General features: G+C 37.1%; 3 protein-coding genes and 1 non-coding gene across 11 annotated transcripts; 1 reads left to right on the top strand and 3 right to left on the bottom strand.

Annotated features, from left to right (window-relative positions):
* Positions 1-319: 319 nt before the first annotated feature.
* On the bottom strand, positions 320-5,230 carry LOC113731335 (probable E3 ubiquitin-protein ligase ARI2). 2 transcript variants are annotated; one of them, XM_027256543.2, is made up of 7 exons: positions 4,862-5,230; positions 4,326-4,358; positions 3,924-4,203; positions 2,852-3,332; positions 1,870-2,418; positions 1,623-1,786; positions 320-812 (listed from the first exon to the last, which is right to left on the bottom strand). In XM_027256543.2, the coding sequence occupies exons 1-7, from the start codon at positions 4,979-4,981 to the stop codon at positions 667-669; spliced, it is 1,773 nt and encodes a 590-aa protein (XP_027112344.2). In that variant the 5' UTR covers positions 4,982-5,230; the 3' UTR covers positions 320-666. The 2 variants fall into 2 exon arrangements, with proteins under 2 accessions (XP_027112344.2, XP_071935489.1); XM_072079388.1 differs by having other exon boundaries at positions 422-812; positions 1,617-1,786; positions 4,862-5,212.
* Positions 5,231-7,856: 2,626 nt separating this feature from the next.
* On the top strand, positions 7,857-7,930 carry TRNAN-GUU (transfer RNA asparagine (anticodon GUU)). The gene has a single exon. It is a non-coding gene; the product is annotated as a tRNA-Asn (tRNA).
* A 429-nt stretch (positions 7,931-8,359) lies between these two features.
* Positions 8,360-11,599, bottom strand: LOC113731333 (uncharacterized). Of its 6 annotated transcripts, none has more exons than XR_003458528.2 (8): positions 11,386-11,599; positions 11,160-11,256; positions 10,929-11,067; positions 10,320-10,402; positions 10,059-10,193; positions 9,813-9,917; positions 9,371-9,493; positions 8,360-9,227 (listed from the first exon to the last, which is right to left on the bottom strand). XR_003458528.2 is itself a non-coding variant. In XM_027256540.2 (8 exons), exons 1-7 carry the CDS (start codon positions 11,472-11,474, stop codon positions 9,379-9,381), a joined length of 771 nt encoding a protein of 256 aa, XP_027112341.2. In that variant the 5' UTR covers positions 11,475-11,599; the 3' UTR covers positions 8,360-9,227; positions 9,371-9,378. The 6 variants fall into 6 exon arrangements, 4 of the variants coding, with proteins under 4 accessions (XP_027112341.2, XP_027112342.2, XP_027112340.2 ...); XR_003458529.2 differs by having other exon boundaries at positions 8,360-9,222; XM_027256540.2 differs by having other exon boundaries at positions 9,371-9,501.
* A 772-nt stretch (positions 11,600-12,371) lies between these two features.
* On the bottom strand, positions 12,372-19,203 carry LOC113731332 (protein TIC 62, chloroplastic-like). 2 transcript variants are annotated; one of them, XM_027256538.2, is made up of 13 exons: positions 18,895-19,203; positions 17,562-17,679; positions 17,399-17,471; positions 17,255-17,303; positions 16,915-17,091; positions 16,352-16,433; positions 16,131-16,203; positions 15,920-16,030; positions 15,252-15,404; positions 14,513-14,646; positions 13,317-13,493; positions 12,926-13,075; positions 12,372-12,739 (listed from the first exon to the last, which is right to left on the bottom strand). In XM_027256538.2, the coding sequence occupies exons 1-12, from the start codon at positions 19,082-19,084 to the stop codon at positions 12,973-12,975; spliced, it is 1,440 nt and encodes a 479-aa protein (XP_027112339.2). In that variant the 5' UTR covers positions 19,085-19,203; the 3' UTR covers positions 12,372-12,739; positions 12,926-12,972. The 2 variants fall into 2 exon arrangements, with proteins under 2 accessions (XP_027112339.2, XP_071935488.1); XM_072079387.1 differs by lacking the exon at positions 16,915-17,091.
* Between the last annotated feature and the right edge of the window lie 2,819 nt (positions 19,204-22,022).

The raw sequence follows: 22,022 nt of genomic DNA, 5'->3' as shown, positions 1-22,022 counted from the left end.
GTTTCTTCGTTACTTTGACCGGAAAATTAGATTGAGTGAATAAAAATTAAAGAAAATTGTGCACAGAAAACTCGCATTTTTTTTCTTAAATTGAAAGCTTTATCACTCAAACCCTGACCGTATTGAGCAAGATAGAACGATAGCTCCAGGCTAATGGCGTACAACCATTATATTCTCGGCGCCACTTTAACTATTAGAATGAATCAGACTCCAGAACTCTATAAACCATTGCCAGTTCAACTTAATTTGTTCATCTTTTCCCAAGAGAAATTTAGGCATTGGCCACTGTCAAAACTATGTTAGCAATCATTGTACCCAATTAAACATTGAAAGAATCTCTGAATGTCATTATTAATCAATAAGAAATTGGTCGACCTCGACTCCCGTCTTAGAAGCATCCCAATAACTATGCACAATTCAGTACCAACAAAAGCCCCGCTAAAAGGCTATGTACACCATAACGATTTTCCAAGAGGAGAAAGTTGCTTAGCAGTCCAGTTCCTAGGTTTCTCTTCAATAGTAACCCAAAACTATTCAACAGACAAAACTAAGAGAAACAAAAGCGGCAGAGTAATTTTGCCACACCCACAGAATGGTCATCTCAGTCAGATGAAGTTGCGGTTTAAATTAGAGCTGTACAATTGCAATATAAAGAGCCACTGAGGATTAATTCCTGTCAATTGCCTCCGCCGGCAAGTTAAGATCAATCAGGCTGCAACCAAAGCTTCCCTTTCTGGCACGCTTCCTTGAAGGACATCCACTCTCATCAGAGGTCCCAGAGGCTGATGGTTGATCTGATTCTGTATTCCATCCTACAAAATGTGCCACAAGTGTCAGTAAAAGCTAATATTCATAGATTGGTTTGCTTTTAGCTAAAGACCCGAGTATTCTGTATCAGAATCCCCATTTTTCATGGAAAAACAATCCCGATAAAGCACAAGCAAATAGGAAAAGGAAAAAGATGTTCAACAACCAAAACATGCAATAGATATCATACAGACCTTTTTCAAATGTGGTTCTCATAGCAGAAACAATTGAAAACAGTGCCTTGAAAGAAAAGGTCATTGTATAAGCAATCTTTAAAAAAAATGTTTATATGCCTGAAACCAGCAGGAAAGCCTTCACAAACATGAAGATAAAAGCTTGACATTGAAGCAACTTGGTTTCAGTATATTAATACAGGATTTCTGTTCTATTAGCAATAAGCTTGCTCCTCAACCCCATCAAAAACATCATAAGAAAAGCATAGATCATTTCTTATCTGCCTAAAATTTGAATAAAATCTGCAGATTCACAGAACAAGAGGTTGTCATTTTCAACTATTTGATATCTTTTAGTTTCACAGCTTGGTAAACACAAATATATTGCATAGAAAAATTAGGATACCCATCAAAGTGTGGTGTACGTAATCAAGAATTCTCGTTTGAGTATTCAACAAACTAATTTCCAACAATCACGTCCCATTTAAACCAAACCAGCTACCAGCTCAATTAACCACTCTACAGTGACATGCGGGCAAAATGTTCTTGTTTACAAAAACTGGATTCCATGATCATTAATGTTCTAGCATAAAGTTTCAAAGTACCAAGTGATGAGGCAGAGAAAAGTCAACACACCCCTACCATTTGTCTGATTGTCTGATTCTGGATGTTGATTGACATTGGTTTTGCTGCTCCGTCCAATGGTAAGCTCTACTGCCTTCTCAATGCCTTTTGACTGATATGGAGCTATGTTGTGAACAGAGAACTGGAGAGGACCCAATAAATCATTCTCAATACATTCATACCTGCAAAAGCAAAGAACATCAGATTGTTTAACTTTTTTTTCGAAAAATTTTTTGTAGTTTGACTTTTCAGCAGGCATACTCACATCTTCTTGCAGAGGGTATCAGTTATAACAGAGATATTTATTACTTGCATCCTTATGTCCATAATCTTTTTCTCCTCGTACTCATCAAATGGCTCCTCAATGTACTTGGATAGCTTCTCTACATTCGCCTCAAGCTGCTGCTGCTGGTCCTCAAATAAATGTTGTTTTATTTCTCTTTCCTCTTTTGTCATCTCATCTTTGAACAATTCATCACCAAACATATAGAAAGCAAACGGGTATGAAAATGAAAGTGCACGCCTTGATCTAAAGAGCCTGTACAGTCCATTTGTCACCCAGCTGAAATCTCTCAATCTTGAATCTCTTGCTTCCAGGTTGGATATCTTTTCCCTGATAGTCTCCCTGAGTCTAGATTCTTGCTTAAAGGAATCAGTATGAGCTTTATAACGGTTATGGTAATGCATGTAACGATAAAGGTCTCGCTTTGCACGCTCAGCCTTTTTTTCCCGGTCTTCTTTATAGCGACCACAGCTATGACCAGCTATAGAGGACCAAGTATGGTCTCGGCCTGTACCTCCACCACATAGCCAACTGGATCAAGAGTTTGAATGACAATGAAAGTAAGTCCGTCAAAAAATTTCTCCAGGTTTTGTCAACACAGTACCACAAATCAGCCTCAAAAGAAATTCACTAGTGGATGTGAGCAAAGTGTTCACACATACATTTACCCCACACACATACCATACAAGAGTGCAAAGCATACAATTACTATAGAAGCACAAATTTGGTTTCTCTAAAATTTCAACATGTACAGAACAATTATTAATGTCAACCCTTTTACTTCAACTCTGAATTAACATAGAGCACGGTGTCCATCTAAAAATTTGAACACATTTTCTACATACATATTCAATAACATGACATGAAGCATATACTGGGTTCTGAATAGGAGCTTTCCTATTTCCGTGTTACTATAAGTATCAACTTGAACCCATAGGAAAGAAGCATGAGAAACAAAACTCACCAAAATGCTTGGCCACAAATGCAGCTAACTAAGTTGCAACCACCGTTTTTTTCTACGGGTTTGTGACACTTAGGACAAGGCTTTGTGTTGACTGTAATCCAATTCACAGTTTCTGATTCATCTCGACACTTCTTCGTCCAAAGCTCCCACATTAAGCATGAGCAAGGTGAATGTGCTTCTGACAAGCAATTAAAACAAAATTGTAAGCTGCACGAACATTCGACCTCACAAAACTCATCATCCTCAACACGTATTGCATTCCCACAATGAGGAACACTGGGACACCATTTGACCATCTTGTTGTCTTCAATGTATGATTCAAGAAGAAAACGATCGAATTTCTCTGCCAAATCAGGGTGTCTCTTACTAACTAGATTTCTTATAACAGTTTCATCGCAAATAGCAAAGCATTTGTGTGCCATGCACCTGATCCGCTTACTCTGACCCTCATTTATCTTCACAATAAAATGCTCAGTCCAACCTAAATAACATAAATTGATATGCTTTAGCATGTGAAAAAAAAGTATGAAAACCAACTAACAAAAGCAAGATCAAAAACTATTTGTGGGAGCATTGCAAAGAGCGCCATTAAATTAACAAGTTATTTTGCTCAAAGGGGACAGATTAAATTATGAAGAACAGAAATAAAACCAACAGGTTATCATTTTTTTTTCGCAATGATAACATTTCTATAACCTACTCTATCCTATTCTAAGGGGAGGGGGAATCTAAGTGGCAAGCACCAACAGGTTATCATGGGATGAAGAAAAAGAAAGAATTAACTAATTGACTTAAAAAATGGCAAAGATATTTAGCCCATAATTTTCCACAATGGAAATTCGTAATGCATCCCTGGAATAAGAATTCAATTGTTTCCTATTTAATAGAAGTATCTTTCAATCAATGGCTATACTTAGACTTAGGCTAGGGCATTTTTGGCTATGTTCGACTATAAAAAGATGATAATAAATTGTAGAGTCACCTTTTTTTTTCAAAAAGAATACATAAAAATGTCTGAATTTTTAAAAGATCCCATCAAGTTTTTGGCACCGTTTAAAGAAGGATTGCTTACAGTTGTTGCAAAAACAATGGCCGCAATCCATGCTAGTCACCTCATTTCCAGGAAATTCTTCGATGCATACATTGCACAATACTGTAGAGGAAGATCCTGGCATATCAGAATCTTTATTTTCACCCACAGTTACACCTGCTTCAGCAAACAACAAAGCTCTCCCTTTTTCCACAAGGATTGCTAAGACCTTCTCAACATCCCATCGGTAATGGATAAGCAGGGTTCGTGCATGATGTTCTTGTAGAGATAGCACTTCCATTACTCTTCGCAGATCTTCCTTCTGTACAAACATTAAATCTCTCAGTTTGACAGGACAAAATTCCGGAACAAGGCTGCATACTGACACATGGCAAGACGACCATTGGAAGAAATAAGACAAGAATCAGTTCATATTCTCCTCACCTGTGCAGCCAAGAGAGACTCTTTCGTGATTACCTGCAAAACCAGCGAGGAAGGTCAGGTTGACGACATTGTATTCCAAACTATCAATTGTGGTAATACATTTAAATGCAGCAATCTGATTCATTAAATGCAAACCAAATTGTGGTATACAATGTGCAAGTCACCATTAGTTCAACCAGAAAAACAATTTAAACAATGAAAGTTTTTTTTAAAAAAAAAAAATCTCAGAATGCTATTAATTAACAAATAAGCAGAAAACGAAACGGTAATTAAGTTGCCAATGAAAATAAACTCCATTAGTAAGTCTTGGTCTGGAAGTACTCCCGAAGTATATAAAACATAAATAAGAAGGAACAGAAGATGCACAAAATAAGAAGGGTACAATTTTCAATTCACCAGCAAAATCCTCTCCTTCATTGTCATGTAAAACTACGATAAAATCAAAACAAAAATAAAAAGGAACAATGAATATGCTGAAGAATACTCAATTTTCAGTGGAATAACAAAAAAACAAATAATTTTGTTTGCAAATATACCTTGCTGGAAGGGCCTTTAAACGGCATCCAGTGGGAGTCAGAATCTTCGTTCTCGAATCCGTCCGGCGATTCTCGATCAGAACTGTCGTAATCTTCTTCACAACTCATCCAATCCTCCATCAATTAGCTTGTGTATATATGTAGGTATCAAATTATTTATAGCAGGAGAGAGAATGAATAGGTTGATCGTGCTAGACAAATTTAACCAGTGCGATCGGCTAGTAGAGAGAAATAATCGCTGTTAACGGCGAGATCGAGGTGGATTTCCGGCTAGGCAGTCGCGGCTGCCGGCGGGAGGAGAGAGGAAATATGCTGCGTAGTTTTCTAAAGTGAAGAAGGGGGAGTTTTCTCTCATTGCCTTTTTGCGGTGAACTGACGATGGGGAGGCAGCTCATGCAGGTTAATTGCAAAAAAACAAACGGTAAAATCTAAGCTTAACGACGTCGTTAAGGTAAGAGTGTGGTGGAAGGTTGCCCCTCAAGGCTCTAAGTCCCAACCTGCCTCCCCAGAATTAAAACGAAAGGAGGAGGAAAAAAAATTCTCAAATTTTATGATAATTAAAAGAAATATTTAAAGAAATGAAAAGGACTTGTAATGGGTCAAGTCAAACTTTCAGCGGGCCAACCCGCTTTGCTGTAGGAAGCAATTTGTAATAAAATTATGAACAATAACATGAAGGATTTTTTTTTTTGTGGGGCCGCCGGGGGGGGGGGGGGTGGGGGGGTGGGGGTTGGCCAAGATAACATGAAGGAAGTTGAGAAAACTCTATGAAAGCTTCTTGATGCTACATGATGTAATTGACCAAAGAATTATCTACACCCTATCTAAAAGCATTTGCCAAATTATGTTGTATCATCCTTAATTCCAAAAGTTTGAAAGTGCTCAATTTAGTATTCACCTCCATTTACAACTTTTGTTGTGCATCAGTGTGATTTTTTCTTTTTCCTTATTTTCGATGTATGGGCGTGCATCGTTTAATTATACAATAAGGGCTTGTTCTCAATTGATTTTGATTTTATAAAAGCTCATTTTATATAATTAATTCTTAAAAATCAGATTTTTAAAGTAACTCACATGTTCTCGTTTAATTAGAAAAGCAATTTTATTAAATGCATGGGTGTTCTCAAAAAAGTTAAAAAGCTGATTTTTGAAAATAAAATGACCAAATTGCCCTTATGTGCTATATAAGTGGCTTTTTCTAGCTAACTTTTTTTTTTTCCATATAATTAGTTATTTCTCTTGTGAAAATTTAAGTGTTGGATAAGAGAAACCAAGAAGGAAGGCCTTGATGAATTGGAAAATAGGATGAGAATCGTATTTAAGTGGGAAAAAAATGGATAGAGATACGTGGGAAAAAAATTTGCCTAGCCTTTAAGTAGTTTACTAATTATATTAAACTTTGAAAGATAATTTTGTCTATATGAAAAAAAGGCCAGAATCATAATCTAAAAGTAGTTCAGGACATACTTCTAATTTTCATCTTTTTGGACCCAACAAAAACTAGAATCGGATTATGAAAATCAATTCAGAACACAAACAAAATAGCTTTTTGAATATTTAAAACTAAAATTAAGTTTCTAAAATCAACTGAGAATATGCCCTAATAATTGCATTGAACATGAAAGTAAAGCACAAATTCGCGCAGCAAAATATATAATCAAGTTGCTAATATTCAATGAGAGGTTTTGAATTCAAACTCTTTCATTTATACTATAAAGAAATAAAACTAATAAAAAGTCCCCAAGATTCAGTGAATTTTTTTTTATTTGACTCTCAAATCTTCTGTTTTCTTACTTCTCTCTTGTTAGATTTGAGATTTCCTCTCCGGACTTATATATACTATAGCCTGTTTAGCAAACAAACTTTTGGCAAAAAATTTTTCTATAAGTTTTTTAACAATTTTAACTACAACAACATAAAAAAATTCTTCAAAATTTTTAAAATTCACACATCAAAATACCCAAAAAAAGTGCAAAAAATTCCCTTTCTTTTCTTTCTTCTTCTTCTTCCCCCCACCTCAACCCACTACCACATCCACCACCGCCCAGTGCTAATTGTCGCCCTTTTAATTTTTTTTTCTTTCTTTCCTCCTTCTTCCTCTATTCCTTCCTTCTCATCCACCCTTTCCTGCCTTCTCTCCAGCCACCTTCTCCCTCCTCTTTGTCCCCCCCCCCCCCGCATGATCTCATCGAACGACCAGATCATGTGAGAGGGAAGGAGATGAGAGAAAAGGAGAATGTGGCAAAAGAGAGGAGACGGGAGGAGAAGATAAATGGTGGAGGAAGGAGGAGAGGGAGGAGAAAGAAAAAAAAGCAAAAAAAAAAAAAGTATTACCAGCACTAATCCCTAGCGAAGGTGCCTACGCTAGCGGCCAATAGTAGGGAGAGAGTGAGAAGAAAGATTAGTGGCTGGGTGGGGAAGAAGAAGAATAGAGCAAGGAAAAGGAAAAAGAAAGAAAGAAGAAGGAAAGGAAAAAGAAAAAAAAAGTTTTATACAAAGTTTTTCTATAATTACTCATAAAATTCACTTACCAAATAGGCCTTGTATATAAAGTGAGAATCTTGAGATTGGTGTAAAATTAGAGGGAGACGTTGATGAAAACAAAAAATGTGTCACTTAATATATTGCTAAATATAACTTTATTACTAAAGACAACTTCATAATTTTAACTGTTTACTTCCCTGTAACATCTTTATAACCGTTGACATAACTACTATTTCTCCAAAGTAATCTATCACCCTTCTAAAATATTAAAACGCTTATTTGGCATAGTCAAATCCTTTTAAACTACAACTTCCTAACAAAAATAATTTTATTATTTTAATATTTTTTATTAATTGGCGGCTGTGCCCATAAGAACCGGTACATAATTGTCTGAATAAAGTTCAACAACTCTTTGATGGATCTAATTTTATTGGACGTTCTTTCAAGAGAAAAATGAAGTGTTGGATTGTGCAAAACAATAATATAAAGGCAAAAATCGTTCGCACGGAGCGCTGGAGTAGCTCAGTCGGTTAGAGCGTGTGGCTGTTAACCACAAGGTCGAAGGTTCAACCCCTTCCTCTAGCGCCAATTTCTTGTTTTTTCATTGTAGATAATTTTTGGTTGCTGTTTTCCTTCAATTTTGTCTATTTGCATTGTGCATCATTTTTCCTTTAGCTTTTTTTCCGTAATTTTGTCCATTTTCATTGTAGATCTATCAATTTTCTGTCGTCTATTGTTGTAGATGACCTTTGGTTGCCGTTTTTCCTTAATTTGTCCATTTTCATTGTAGATCGCTTTTCCTTATTTTTGTCCATTTTCGCTGCAGTTCTATCAATTTCCTGTCTTATCTTGTTGTAGATAACCTTTGGTTGCCTTTCCTTAATTCTATTTTCGTTGTAGATCTATCAATTTCTTGCTTTTCTTCTCGTAGATGACCTTTGGTTGCTTTTCCTTAATTTTGTCCATTTTCGTTGTAGATGACTTTCGGTCTTTTCTGGTCCAATAAAAGCTAGATGTGCAAGCCTCATTTAATTATTGCTTTGCCCTTAAAGGCGTAACTAGTTGCTTTTTCATTACATATCAAGTTTGCTACATCAGCTAAATGACATAAAGTTCACCAAACAGAGGTAGCAATGGTCTATTAAATGTAGGACACCCCACAATACCAGTGCTGATCCCCAAACAAGTTCCTAAATCTGGTACATTTTTAAAGAAACGCCGGAGGCTCCAACAATCATGTTTACCAAGAAGCCATTACACCAATTCGTGAAATTGGACCTTTTTAAGGATTCCTGCCCGCTCGGATACATCCTCTAAGATTTTCCATACCACCAACACCTATCTAGGACGTAATTGGCAATACTAATGCAAGAAGCAGAATTAGAAGCCACTACATTATTAGACAGCTGACCAGAAGCCATTTTCCTTCTCATTGTAGGAATCAACCCTATCTCCCTAGGCTATGCTTGCCACTTATAAAGAAAGCTAAAAAAGAGGGAGGAAAAAAGGAGCTTAAAGAAAAAGTCTCTAAAAGATCATGATAGCTTTGGCCATCAAAAAGTGGGAAAACAGGATGATAGCTTCGGCAATAAGAATGACTCATCCAACAGCTTTGAGTAAAAGGCATGACCGTTCTCGTGGTTTATACCTAATTGACTGAGTCACTAATCATGTATGCTTAGAGACATTGGAAACAAGCAACACCCTGCACGGCCAGATTACTTGTGCGTCTTCCCTTTTGCAGCTAAAATTTTGTGAGACGAGGGGGAACTACAATAAAGAGGTAGCCTAAAACACTGCCGACATGATACAAAGGCACTTCTTGCACAAATTAGTGTTGAATTCTGTTGCTATCATCACCAAAAGCTTGTCACATTCTTCTCTTTGTTCTCCAATTATATGCAGAAGCAAAGAAGGTTGTCAGAACAACTTAAGAAGCATCAGAAACGCTTCAACTCACCCCAAACTTTAGGCATCATCAATGTTAGTCCGGAAAATGAAAGCATAAGAAACGCTTCAACTCACCCCAGACTTTAGGCATCATCAATGTTAGTCCGGAAAATGTAGTCTTCAGAATCTAATTCATCGTGGTAAGGAGATATAGATGGCATGTCGATCCTCTCAGTACATTCAGCACTCTCTGACATCCTGTGCCCCTGCAATTCACTATTTGATCACTCACGTTTCCAGGAGAGACTTCACACTCTTATGTGCTTTTTTTTGGGGGGGGGGGGGGCAACCCCTCTATTTTGATGCCTAATTGTAATCAAGAAGGCTTACGTACCTCCAATTTTATCGCAAGTATTCAAGTAGTAGCAGAGATAGAAGCATGTCAGTCAGTTGAATGCAAAAACACTTGGAATAACACAAAAGCCACAAATATGTTTTCTAGAAAACAAGAGTATTCTCAATGGCATGCTTACAAAGGGCTCAAACAAATTACAAGATTGCCATTTGCAGGACTGACCTTTTTCAAGATGTAGAAGAAATAGTGAAATCCATCACCAAATGTTCTCCACTCCGTAGACCAAGTAAATTCTGAATTACTAAAGAAAGGACGACGAAAATGTGGCTGTAAGATTCAAGAGCAACCGATCAGATTTTCATTTCTCACAATCCTCCCAAGAAAGAGAGAGCTTGAGAGGTTGTTATCAGCAAAAAGTTTGTTATCTAAGCCAGAGCAAGAGAGAGAAGGAAGTCATGTTCCTGCTACCTGGCCAAAGGTGATTGAAATGAAAGTGCCATGAGTTTTCAAGACCCTATGAATTTGTCGAAGCATTGACATAACCCTGTCAACTGTTTCAACCCGTGGGTTCCATGGGTCACCACTGTCCACGAACAATACATCCTTCAAATTGAAAATTTCATGGATACGTTGTTACTGCGAACAGTCAGGGATATATCACAAACCACACAAGAAGGAAAAGCGTCCAGAATGCTTAAAAATCAGAACTTTTGCAAATTTTAAACTTACCATGGTTCCCTTCTCTATAACAACATCAAAAGACCCATTGGCAAATGGAAGATCCAGCATGTCAGCTTCCAACACCTGAATATCTGACGATAAATGACAAAAAGAACAATATAAATAATTAATCACCTAATGCTATGAACCATCTAGGAATATAAATATTCACCACCAGATGCAAATCGCTAAACAAATAACATAACTAAACATACGTTGTCACTATTCCCCGCCTAGTCCACAAGCATGAGGAGGGCTGAAAATTGAGCATAGATAGGTTTACTTGCATGAGAAGAGGCAATTTCCACGGCATTCGGCACGTCTCATACTTAATATCTAGCACATCATTGTGAGAGTCACCACTAAAAGTAAGCCTATCACTAAAATTTTCTACTTTGAAAGAAGCGAGAAAGATAAACTAATTTGGTCCAAAAGTCCAACTCCTAATCTTTATTCTTAAATTCCACCTTTCCATTGGCGATTGTCCCAATTGATTTTAACCTATATCCTATACAATGACAAAAAGAAACATACTACCTTGCAGAATCAACCAAAATAATAAGCTTGAAAAGAACTTGAAAAGGGTTCATGCAAGTAAGTTAAAATAGCACAACAAACCCTTGTAGCCCTTGGATATTAATCTCTGCTTCATCTTCTCCACAGCCACAGGTGACAAATCAATGCAGGTGAGCTCAGTAATCCCATCTCCATACAACCCTTCACACAGCTGAGAGTTTCCACACCCCAGCTCCAATACCTGTACAGCATACTTGGCTCAGAAACCCCAATTGTAATTTGCAAACAATTTTTAGGGGGATAAAAACACTTGTACAAGTAGAGTGAGGTTACAGAAGAAGCTGGGTTAATGTGGTCAAGGATGAGATGACGAAAGTGAGAGTAATCTTTGAACCATTCGTAATGTTCCTCATGAGAGAATCTATCGTCCCTGAAATATTAAATTTCCAAAGAAAATTAAAAAAAATAAATAGGGAGGACGTTTTTCAGTGAGGAAACATAGCACAAATGGAAATTTCTCGGTCTAGCTTTGTGGTGTTGGTTGAAAAGCTCTACTTACCAGTAGTGAGGGTCAAGATATGCGGAAGCGGAAGCAGGAAGTACGTCACCTTTATGGGATTCAACCGGGTTTCCGCTCAGATTTTCCATTTTCGTGGTTTTAGCAGATTGGAGAATGGACAGAAAAACCCAAAACCCGTTTGGAGAAGAAAAGGGTGAGGAGGACCAAATTACCTCCGACGAGGGCTTCTCCAGTAGTGCTAATTAAAAAAAGAAAGAAAATTAATAGGAAAATGTTATTTCCACCCCTATTTTTGTTAATCACATTATTATTACTATCATTTTAATTATATAATTTTTATTTATTATATCATATCATAAAACAAATGGTGGAAGTATAAATAATAAAAGATGGAGTGCAAATAACATTTCTCAATCAATAAACAACAACAAAAAATAGATCATTGATCATATCATAAAATAAATGATGGAGCGTAAATAATAAAAGATGAAGTGTAAATAATAAAAATATTTTCCAATCAATAAACAAGGACAAAAAGCGATAACAAAAGACAGATCATTGAAGGCTGTACAGACTCTGTTTATTCCTAGTAATTACCTAGGGAAAAAAAGGCTAATCGCTCTTTGCCCCCTTCAATTACGGGATGATCACACTTTGTCCATCTTCGCCACATTTACTATAATAGCACTAAATAAAATAATACATTCGCATCTTACACAAATTTTTTTATAAAAATGTTACTATCAAAATTTCTGCTAAAAAATATGAATTTGGAAAAGTTATGTGTACGCCATATGTCATTAGAACATATTTTAAAATTTAAATAAAAAAACTAAAAATACGAGTTTGTTTATTATGAAGTTTAGATGTTACTGTTTTTTAAATTATACTCTTGTGTGTGAGATGTGAGATTAATACAACTAGTAATTTTATCGAATTATTGATAGTATAAGCATATATGAAAAGAGTGCCTTCTGAGTTTTTGTTAGTTTCTACATAATTTTGATACCGATAGAGTTCATCACTTGCGTTATACAGACTATTTGTTGATAAGTTCCAAGTACAAGGAAGTTTATTTGCGTGTAGGTACAATTTCGTGATTCTAAAATTCGACTTTGCAAATTGCTGGTTTCTCATGAGCTGACAGCGCATAATCTTTGCTTTAATAGCTCTATCACGATGGCATACTGGCGGCTCACTCAGCCAAAACTATCTAGCCCGCCTCCAACAACACCCATACCTGATACCCCCCTCGGGGCACAGGAGGTAAGGGAGACTGAATTCTGAAGCATAGAAAGCATATATAATCTCAAGATGGTTAACTCCATGGTTTGTGTTTCAAAAATTCTTTGAAGATGGCATGGGAGAACTTGGAGGCCTCAAGTCATCGCACCTGCATATCCGAAACAATAGATGAGGGAAAAATTATCAGTTTTAATGATCTTCTCAGCCCAGCTGCATATACAATTTGACAATAATTTTTTTCTCTATTACTCGACTCTGACGCAATGTAGCTTCAGTGCCATAAATGGGGTCATTAGAGTTTATAGATCTCATTTGCAGTCTACAACGGATTTACCTGGTGAAAGGTCAGAGCGGGATTGCTTTAATTCTGGCAGGCTTATGTCAATTTCCCAGTTTATCTGCAATCGACGGCAGCATTTCGTTGCTTGTAGATGACACAGGTGCATTAGGAGATGGTGAAGATGGGGGCTTCAAATCTGGGTATCTGAAGCAACAATAAGATAAACAGACTTGGATTTTTAGACAGGAGGCAATGGAGCTCAGTGTAACAATTATGTAGCCTCACATAATGCAGCAAATTAAGAGAGAACAGGTCAAACAGCAGTAATAATCAAAACTTGACCAGGGGTCCCAGTCTGCATGATGATGAAGATTTTGATTTTTAATAGAGGTAGATACAGCAGTACAATTCTTCCATGCAGGGAAATGGAGTATTATCAACTCACACAAGATAGGGCGAGTGACGAGACGCCAATTTCTGGGGATAATTCTCCTCACCAATGTTGATTGTGCCAACATCATTGCCACCGGTAAGTTCTGACAGGATATCATTTGAGGCATGTACCTCTTTTGGACCACTTGGAGATGGACTAGGAGAACTGGGTGGCTTCAAATCTTCATATCTGTAAAAAATAAATAAATAAATAAAATCGGTTATTTAGCAAATAGACTCGTATCAGTGAAACTGACAGAAGACAAGGAAATCAACATACATGTTGCATAGGGAAAAAGGCACAGCTTTTTACAAGTCAACTGCTATCAAGCTAAACTAGGCAATAAAATTGCTTGTTCTTATTGTTTAGGTGTTATAGCATACCCTGAAGGCTTAAAGTACTCCCATACCATGGTAAACTTTGGTGTAAATACTAGATGGACTTGGACGTGCAGGTGGTTTGAGACCATCAAAACTACAACAAGAAGAATAGTGACAAAGCAGTTCATATGCACTCAGCACGAATAGCAGTTCATATCCACAATGCTAGGATATTATAAATAAAGGGAGATTTTGCTTATTTTGTGCTGTCAGCCTGTCACATAGACACTTCGGACAATTTTCTAAAACTCAAGTGTTTGACACCACATATTATATATAAACATCTTAACCCTAGTACACCTCATGTAGCATTAGAAAAAGTGAAAGAATTCCGTATTATGGATGGTGTTCTTTGGTCATGGAGACCCTCAAATTTCCATAAGAAAGATCATATGCAGGTTTCCTTCTTTGGTAATCTTCAACTATGATTTTTTGCCAATATGGTAGTAGTTCGGACAAATAGTTTCCCATTCACAAAATTCTCGTCAGCAGTTTCTTCACATAGATCCGAGGTCCAAAGTTATCCATGACATAAGTGGAATCCAATTTCAACAAGAATCAGAAGTAGAATAACAGCAGATGTTAAGGCATATGGAATTGTGAAAGGTGATGAGGGATGGCCTTTTCAAAGATGGAGGAGAAGAGTTAACTACTGTTGGGTTTGTCGCCTCTATACTTGCCTTGATGGAAACAGAAGTAGTGCTTGGTGTTCGAGTAGGAGGAGTAGGGGGCTTTAGATCTTCATAGCTTCGGGAAGTTGGAAATTACAGTTTTTATTTTGGTGAGAAATATTATAATTCACGATGAAATATCAGTTTGCATGCTCACGCAGTATATGGAGAGAGTGGCGTCGTTTCTGCAGCCTTTAGTTGGACAGTTTCTTTTTCAACAGTAGTGCTTGGAGTTCCAGAAGTGGTAATTTCTGTAGCTGCAGTCCCAGGTCCAACTGCATCATCTAATTTCTAGAGACAAGCCCAAAGTACAGATTTCATCAAAGGGAGGCAGACCATGAATTAAAGTCAATGTACATTGCAACAACTACATAGAAGAGTTTCTCTTAATTTTGGTGCATCTTCAGTCAGAACGAAATAACCATTGCCAATTGAAGTAACCTGAGGCCTGCAGTATCAAGGTACAATATCTACTTTACACCTAGGAATATGAAGTTATTAATTTCAAGTAGGGCAAACTACCTTAACAGCCACTAAACTATTAGTGTGCACACTTTTGGTCAGTGAACTATTGTCGTTTCCAAATCACCTATGCAACTATTAGAATGACATACTTCTTGGTCATTCCATTAAATTTGTGGTTAACTCTATCAGGCACATCAGATAACCTATGCGTGAAAGTCATTGCCATTTGATTTAACCCCAACATTGGATGGAATCACTAATGTACCATATTAGAAGTTGAGCTGCCGATTTGAAAATGAAAATAGTCTAGTGGCCAAAGAGTAGGTGATGCAAATAATTTAATGGCCATACAAGTTTTTTGCCTTTTTATGTATGATGATTGTTATGCAGCAGCAACTGCCAAATCTTCAGCAAGAAATAAATAATGTTACCCCTGGCGAGAACACTTCAGCACGTTGGGATGGAATTTTTGCAAGGAGCTCCCCCATGGGAGTCAATGGAGCTGTAGTTTCTGCAATTACTTCCACCACCTTGCAATATGAAAGGCTGCGGTTCTTTGCCATAAAAGCCATAAGTTCAGCCACCTGACAGTATAAGTTGATGTTATTTTGGTTCAAAAGCACAAAATCTTGAGTTTCTACTAGTACAACTGACTATTGATCAGGAAACAAAGTATCATTAAGTAAGTTCATATAATTTGCAACTTAAGACAGTATAACTAAGTCCAGCAATTTTGAGAAGACAAAGACCCCTCATGAGACATATTATATCTCAGTTCAAAAGAAGGTAGTTGTGGCTTCTTAATATCTGGGCTAGGTAGGGCTCTCCGCATTAGTGTATTAATATAACTGAAGCACAAAAAACTTGGTTAGTTACACTAGGATCTCCAATGCAATAGCACCTTTGCACTAATTTAGACTACACGGCACAGCCTTGGTCACATGTATCTTTGTTACCAATACAAATTAGTTGTTTGCTTTTGTCTGGCCACAAGGTGGTCTCCACCAAGTGGAAGCAGGTATCTCAAGCAGGAAGCCTCTAACAAGATCATTGACAAAGCTAAATTTTTCATTCAGAACTGTGATAATAAGAAGATAACCTGAAGATTTGACACTAGACCACCAAATAAAGTGTCTTCCTGTGAAACAGTTATATTGTGAGTTTCCTTGAAAGCATCAGTAGGCCGCTCCATCCCTCCTGGTCGAACTATCTGAAATAAGAAATATGCAAGGAGAAGCAAAATCTAGTTGAGGTATTAAAAAAGAAATTACATCACTGTTGTTCTGTACATGTATTCCAGAAGATCTTACAGTATATGGAAGTCCACTGGCAAGCAGAGCTTCTTCTGCTTTCCTTTTCCAGATCAAGACTCCCCAAAACAAGCTTTTGGGAAAAATTTTAAAAATAAAAATAATAAAAAAAAAAACAGAGCACTGTCAAAAAGTAAAATATGCGAAACAGATTTTACCGTGTTGATATCCACAGTAACACAGAAATTTCCATGCAAATCAAGAACGTTAAGACTACTTACTTCAAAATAGCTGCAGGAAATCCAACCTTATTTGTTCCAAGAGATGTCAGTAAAATGAAGTGGTCAACTTGTGCAATGGTTGCTGCAGAGAAAACCAGTTTTAGCCTTTTTTTTCCTTTAAACTCCATGGGAAATACTAATAGATGAAACATCAAAATTGCAGGAGAATACAAATTCTTCAGCATTCACCTGGTTGCCTTTTCTGAACAAGTACTACTCTCCAACAAAATCTCCAATTAATGAACTTAATCAATACAAACAAGATAGGAACGAGATCAAACTTAGTCAACCATGCATGAGTTAAGACCCTTTAATTTTTTCACAAGCAGAAGTCAAATTCTTGAGTTGCCATACAGCTGGTTAAACAACATGCATCAAGAAAATCAAACATATTTTTCTTCTGTTCTACAACTACATTTTAGTGTGACCAAAGAAGTTTTGTCGGAATATTAATCTTATCTACCATGCCGTCACTTCAGTTTCAGCTTCCATCGATGTCAGTTTAATAGCACGATAAGCTGACATTAAAAGGAAGCTCCAGCACAGAGGCCAAAAAGCCTTACCAGCATCAATAAGGTTTTTGGTGGCCTGATAGTCAATTCGATATGGACCAGTAATATCAAATATTTCCTTCTCACTGGCACCGATGCAGCATATGACAATTGAGGCATTCCCCAGTGCCGGACCAATCTGATCCTTCTTCTCTAGATCACACTCAACAATCTCAAGCCTCTCTATGGCTGGCTAAAGACCAAAAAGAACATGTGATTTTCTACAGAAGCATATTCCCTTAATGCATGAAAATGCATTTAAATAGATAGTTCTTCATATCAATCAGATTGAGAGCATAGATAAGACCACACACTCAAGAGACGACTGATACTACTAAAAATTTCATCTTACGTGGCGTTAATCCAGTTTCAGCAGCATCAAACTTCATCTGTTGGACACTCTGAAGGAAAGAAAGTAGTACTATTATATTACAATCATACTCATTGGCACAAGACTAGGAGTCAACTAACTGTGTAGTTATCATCGAGATCATACTTGCACAAGAGATTCAGCTCTTTGAGCACTTCGAACACCAGCTCGAACTCTACTTCCTGATTTCAAGAGCTCCCTGCAGCAAAATTTTGGTTTCTGGTACTTTTAGAAGCAGAAGTTTAGTCTGTTTAGTTTGTACTTAGTAGTTAGAGAAATAAAAGTCAACCTTACAGTTCGTGACCCAACTCTCCCTGTTGCACCAGCGACAAAAATCAGATTTCCATCTTTCAAGACAACATCCGATGGGGCGGATTCTGCAGTCTTTACACTAACTTTGACAGCAACTTTGCAGAAACACAAAAGCAGATTAAAGTAAGGTGAAGAGATACGTGCTAGGACAACCATTTCCACTTCAGTAAGAGAGAGAAGCAAATATACGGAAACAGACAGAAACGAAACTCATTTCTTTATGAGTAAGTAAATCCATCATTCAAGCTAATTACGATATGCTTTGTCCACTCATTTAAGTCTCATTTCGATGTTTTCCAAACCCCACGTGTTTTAAACAACATTAAGGATTATTTTCCAAATTGGCCCTTAATATACAGTAAGTAGAAGCTAATGCAGAGTGCATACGACCGATTTGCAAAGCACTGCTTTAACATAATTCAAGGGCCTAGCATTCAACTAGGCCTGCAAAACTTTCTATCTTCCAGCATCAAATACATTCGAGCAAGTAACCGCAAGAAAAGCAGCATCAAATACATTCGGGTGCCAAATTCAAAGATACACAATGAAACGCTGAGTGCGTTTGGATGGAGTATTATTTGAAATAATTACTGTAGTACTCTTTATGATACGATGTATGTGAGATAAAAAGGTGGCTGGAAATATAAAAAGGTGAGGTAGAAAATATGTTTACGATGCAACTGAAATATTATTTGGAAAAACTTAGCTATCCAAGATCATGTTGCGTAGTGAATTCTACAAGAGTCTGCGACTAAATTTCAGCATAATAATACCATTTTCCTCGAAAGGCAGCTACAACAAAGTAAAAACACCATGCAAAATCATAAGTTGATCAGCAAGCAAATGTCTAAAACGTGAAAAGTTGAAATTCCTAAATGGTCAGTATTGAAGTTTAGCGGCCACTGGCAAATGCCCTTCACACAAATTTTAAGTTGCCAAACTATTTTGCTTTCAAGTAATCTTGGAGTTGAAAAATGAGATGTTAGCAACATTCTTCTCACGTCAAGTCATCCAAGCAGGGGAAGACCCATCCCACCATATATGGCTGGAACCAGAGAAAAACGATGATCAATTCAGAATTGTTTGGCCTCCAGATTGAATTCAAAATCCGGGAGCAATTGAGGAACCACGACGAAGCTAAGGATAACTTTCAAACGGTCTTAAACCGAGGGATTGGACTGTTATCGTCCTGCAGTTCCGCAATATAAAATTCCCCTATCCCATCAATTGCCAAGCCACCACACTCTAGACAAAGCATTACAGTGCCACATTCCAATTTTTGAAAGGGAAGTTAGTAGTAGGATTTGTACCTGAAGCATGAGGTCTGATTCTGACATGAATGGGTTTAAGCGTCTGGCCGTCTGGGCATCTCACAATATTAGAAGACCCGAGTTTCGCTACCTGACCACGTAAAAACAATGGCCTCTTTGTCGACAACCCACATGGAAGTGCAACGTCATTAGTCAAGGTGACCGACTGAGGAGGGCGCAGGAGCTGCATTGAATTGAATTTGAGCCCCCGGGCAAATCTTGCTAACAGCAGAGAGAGAGAGAGACCGAGTTCTTTAGTTTTTTCGTGGGTTCAACTTTTCAGCTTCTCCGAGTTTCCCAGCCCAGTTGTTCTGCTTGTTATGATGGCCCGTCACCCGTGCGGGATCATTCATGGACCCAAAGGCGTTTAACACCACATGCTGCATATCCATCTTTATCTACTAGTACTTGGTAACTCTCTTTTCTGATCTGAATTAGAAGAAAGTGGATATCATATTTGAGTGACAACATCCCAATTCCCTTATCACCTACCGTATGCTGCCTGAACCTGTCTTGCCGCTTAATTTGTTGAAAATGCGTCATCCCAATGTATATTTCCTTCAGCATTACGAAGAGAATGTAAATTTTCGCCATGTTAAGGCATTAAAAGCTAGAGCATTGCAATTTTTAATATGAGTGACAGAGTCTAGCTCAAATACACGAGTTTTTCATCAAACAGTTCACAAGCAGCTCAAGTTTGTTTTGTTGTGATCCCTAACTTTTTAGAATCGTGCAGATGTCCCCTTACCTTTACCTAAACTAATAACTTAGCGATAGCTGTCCAATTCTAGGGGTGTCAACCCGGTTGGAATTGAAAATTCCGGATGTGACCCGAATCCGTTTTTATGTAGTAGATTCGGATCTGGCTTGTATATCCAATTAAGTCTGACGGGTTCGGGTCGTGTCCATGACTAAAAGGTCCAACTTTAAATGTTTTTAAATTAAATTCAAAACCAATCACAAATCCAATATACAAACTTAAACAAATCAAATTACAAAACTAAATCACAAATAATTCGCAATAGTCAATCCAAAACTAACCACAAATCAATCTACAAAATCACTACTAAATTATTAATTTGGTAAAATAATGTATTTAGAAATATTTATATTTTATAATTATTAATATATTGTTCGGATTCAGGTCGAATATGGGTCGAAATCCTATATTCCGTATCCGATTCTTTTTTATTAGAATAAAGGGGGTCCGAATCCGGATCCGGGTATCGGTATTATTTTTCAATCCAAGCCCGGAAAAATTTATCCGATTCGGGTCAGGTCCGAGGTCCAAATCCGACCCGTTGACACCCCTACCCAATTCCATGGCAGGTTGAAGCAATTGGAAACTGATAATTAGTAGCAATGGAAGTATGAAATCTAATTCACAAATATATACTAGTTGAAAAGTTCATTCTATAAAAAAGCAATGAACAACGGAACGCAGACTCGTCGGTCTATTTGCCCTTTCTCTCCCTAAAATGTTTGGCCAACTTCTTTCTCTTTACAGAAAGATGCAGGAGCTCTGCTACTTTGCATATGATGAGGAGTTGATTAACGTTATCTTGTAGTTTTTTTTTTCCCTTACAGACAAAATATGCTTGAGCGGATCTGAAAATACGCAAGTTATACTAGTCTAGTGCTAGTAAATGATAGAAAAATGGCAGCGAGCATTATTGACCATGTGTCTTGACTCTTGAGGGAGGGTCTAAAATATCTTCAAAGAGATGTCCAGATGCGCAACATTACAATATAGTATTACATTAGACAGTTGTCAATATTGAATGTTTTCCTCCCCCGTTAACAATTTGGTACCTAACCCCGATTCCAATCCCATTGGCGTTGTCAATATTGAATGCATTCATCACGTGTCTCCGACACCGTTGAGGTTTTGCAGGCCCAATTTCACCTCTCTCGCTCACTAGCTGACCAGTAATGGTAAATACACCACAATTTAATATTCAAAATTCAAAGAGTCACACTAAAACGACTGAAATTCTGAATACTACTACTAGTTTTAATTAGTTCCCGTTCTACCCGGGCGTCTAACTATTCTCGAAAAACGATGGGTGATTTTATTGAATTTGTATACTAGCCATGCACTTAGTGAGTTAAGGCTTAATTAAAACGGTAAAAATGTTACTTTAAAGACACTGAGTATTTAATATTTGAGTGACGAATTTTCAGTAGTGTGTCAGGAGCTGACGAATTATACTAATAGAATTCGAGGCTGGAACGGTTTCGAAAGGTGTAACGTCATTTACATACAGTGTAACATCATCTGTACAAGGTATAATTATATTATACTAATATAATGTGTGAGGAGCTGACGAATTTTCAAGAGGTCTGATTCCTTGAATAGTTAGGAAGCGTGTCCAAGCCCTCTCTTTGACGGAAAAACGTAGATGAGATGAGACTTATATTCGTAATTGGACAGAGTTGAGCTAAATGACAATGTTGAGGTTGGTAAGATATGTGGCAACAATTTTCTTTTTCTTTCTTTTTTTTTTTTGTGAAATGATGAGTGTAATTTTCATTAATTGGAACCACATTAGCACAGGTAAATCTATCATTTTTACAACAAAATGACTCTGGTATTATAATACTAAATGTGGCACTAACAATACCCTGATTATTTTTTTTCAAAGAAACATAAAGGAATCGACAATAATAAGAATGAATGATTCAATTAACAAAATAACATAAAAATCATTGCTAAACCCATAAATAGTGAGAACAAAAATTTACATATAACTCAGCTTGAATTGACCTCATGGATCATAATTTGACCACTAAACTATGACCACATCATAAGCTATGACCACATCAGCATACCCCAAGCTTTTAAGTTAAAACCCAAAATCCTTACTTACATAATCCAAATTAAGGTAGTTAAAGATAAGTTCCGAAATCATCATATTCTCAAATTGTACGCAAGTATGTTGCTCCCACTTTTCTTCACCCTGTTCTCGTGACTGACTTTTCCGGAATCTCTTATAAAAGCATTGCTAATCCGCCGACGAGATTTTGATCCAGTAACTAAAGATTGAAATCCCAAGAATCAGAGATATTAGATTATAATGAGTTTTCATCTCCATATCCTCTCCATATTTCTTAAATTTCACTTATCC

This window comes from Coffea arabica, chromosome 2e, assembly GCF_036785885.1.
Source record: "Coffea arabica cultivar ET-39 chromosome 2e, Coffea Arabica ET-39 HiFi, whole genome shotgun sequence".
Lineage (NCBI taxonomy): Eukaryota > Viridiplantae > Streptophyta > Magnoliopsida > Gentianales > Rubiaceae > Coffea > Coffea arabica.
This window is presented reverse-complemented; position numbering and strand designations above follow the sequence as displayed.

Coding starts and splice junctions, on each gene's coding strand:
- LOC113731335 (XM_072079388.1), bottom strand. CDS start 4,981: ATGGAGGATTGGATGAGTTGTGAAGAAGATTACGACAGTTCTGATCGA. Junction 4,359..4,861: donor TTAAAGGCCCTTCCAGCAAG/GTATATTTGCAA, acceptor CTGGTTTTGCAG/GTAATCACGAAAGAGTCTCT. Junction 1,787..1,869: donor GATACCCTCTGCAAGAAGAT/GTGAGTATGCCT, acceptor TTGCTTTTGCAG/GTATGAATGTATTGAGAATG.
- LOC113731333 (XM_027256539.2), bottom strand. CDS start 11,474: ATGGAAAATCTGAGCGGAAACCCGGTTGAATCCCATAAAGGTGACGTA. Junction 10,403..10,928: donor AATATCCAAGGGCTACAAGG/GTTTGTTGTGCT, acceptor ATTTATCGTCAG/ATATTCAGGTGTTGGAAGCT. Junction 10,194..10,319: donor TTATAGAGAAGGGAACCATG/GTAAGTTTAAAA, acceptor TTCAATTTGAAG/GATGTATTGTTCGTGGACAG.
- LOC113731332 (XM_027256538.2), bottom strand. CDS start 19,084: ATGCAGCTCCTGCGCCCTCCTCAGTCGGTCACCTTGACTAATGACGTT. Junction 16,204..16,351: donor TTTCCTGCAGCTATTTTGAA/GTAAGTAGTCTT, acceptor TTTTCCCAAAAG/CTTGTTTTGGGGAGTCTTGA. Junction 15,405..15,919: donor GTCTAGTGTCAAATCTTCAG/GTTATCTTCTTA, acceptor TTATACTGTCAG/GTGGCTGAACTTATGGCTTT.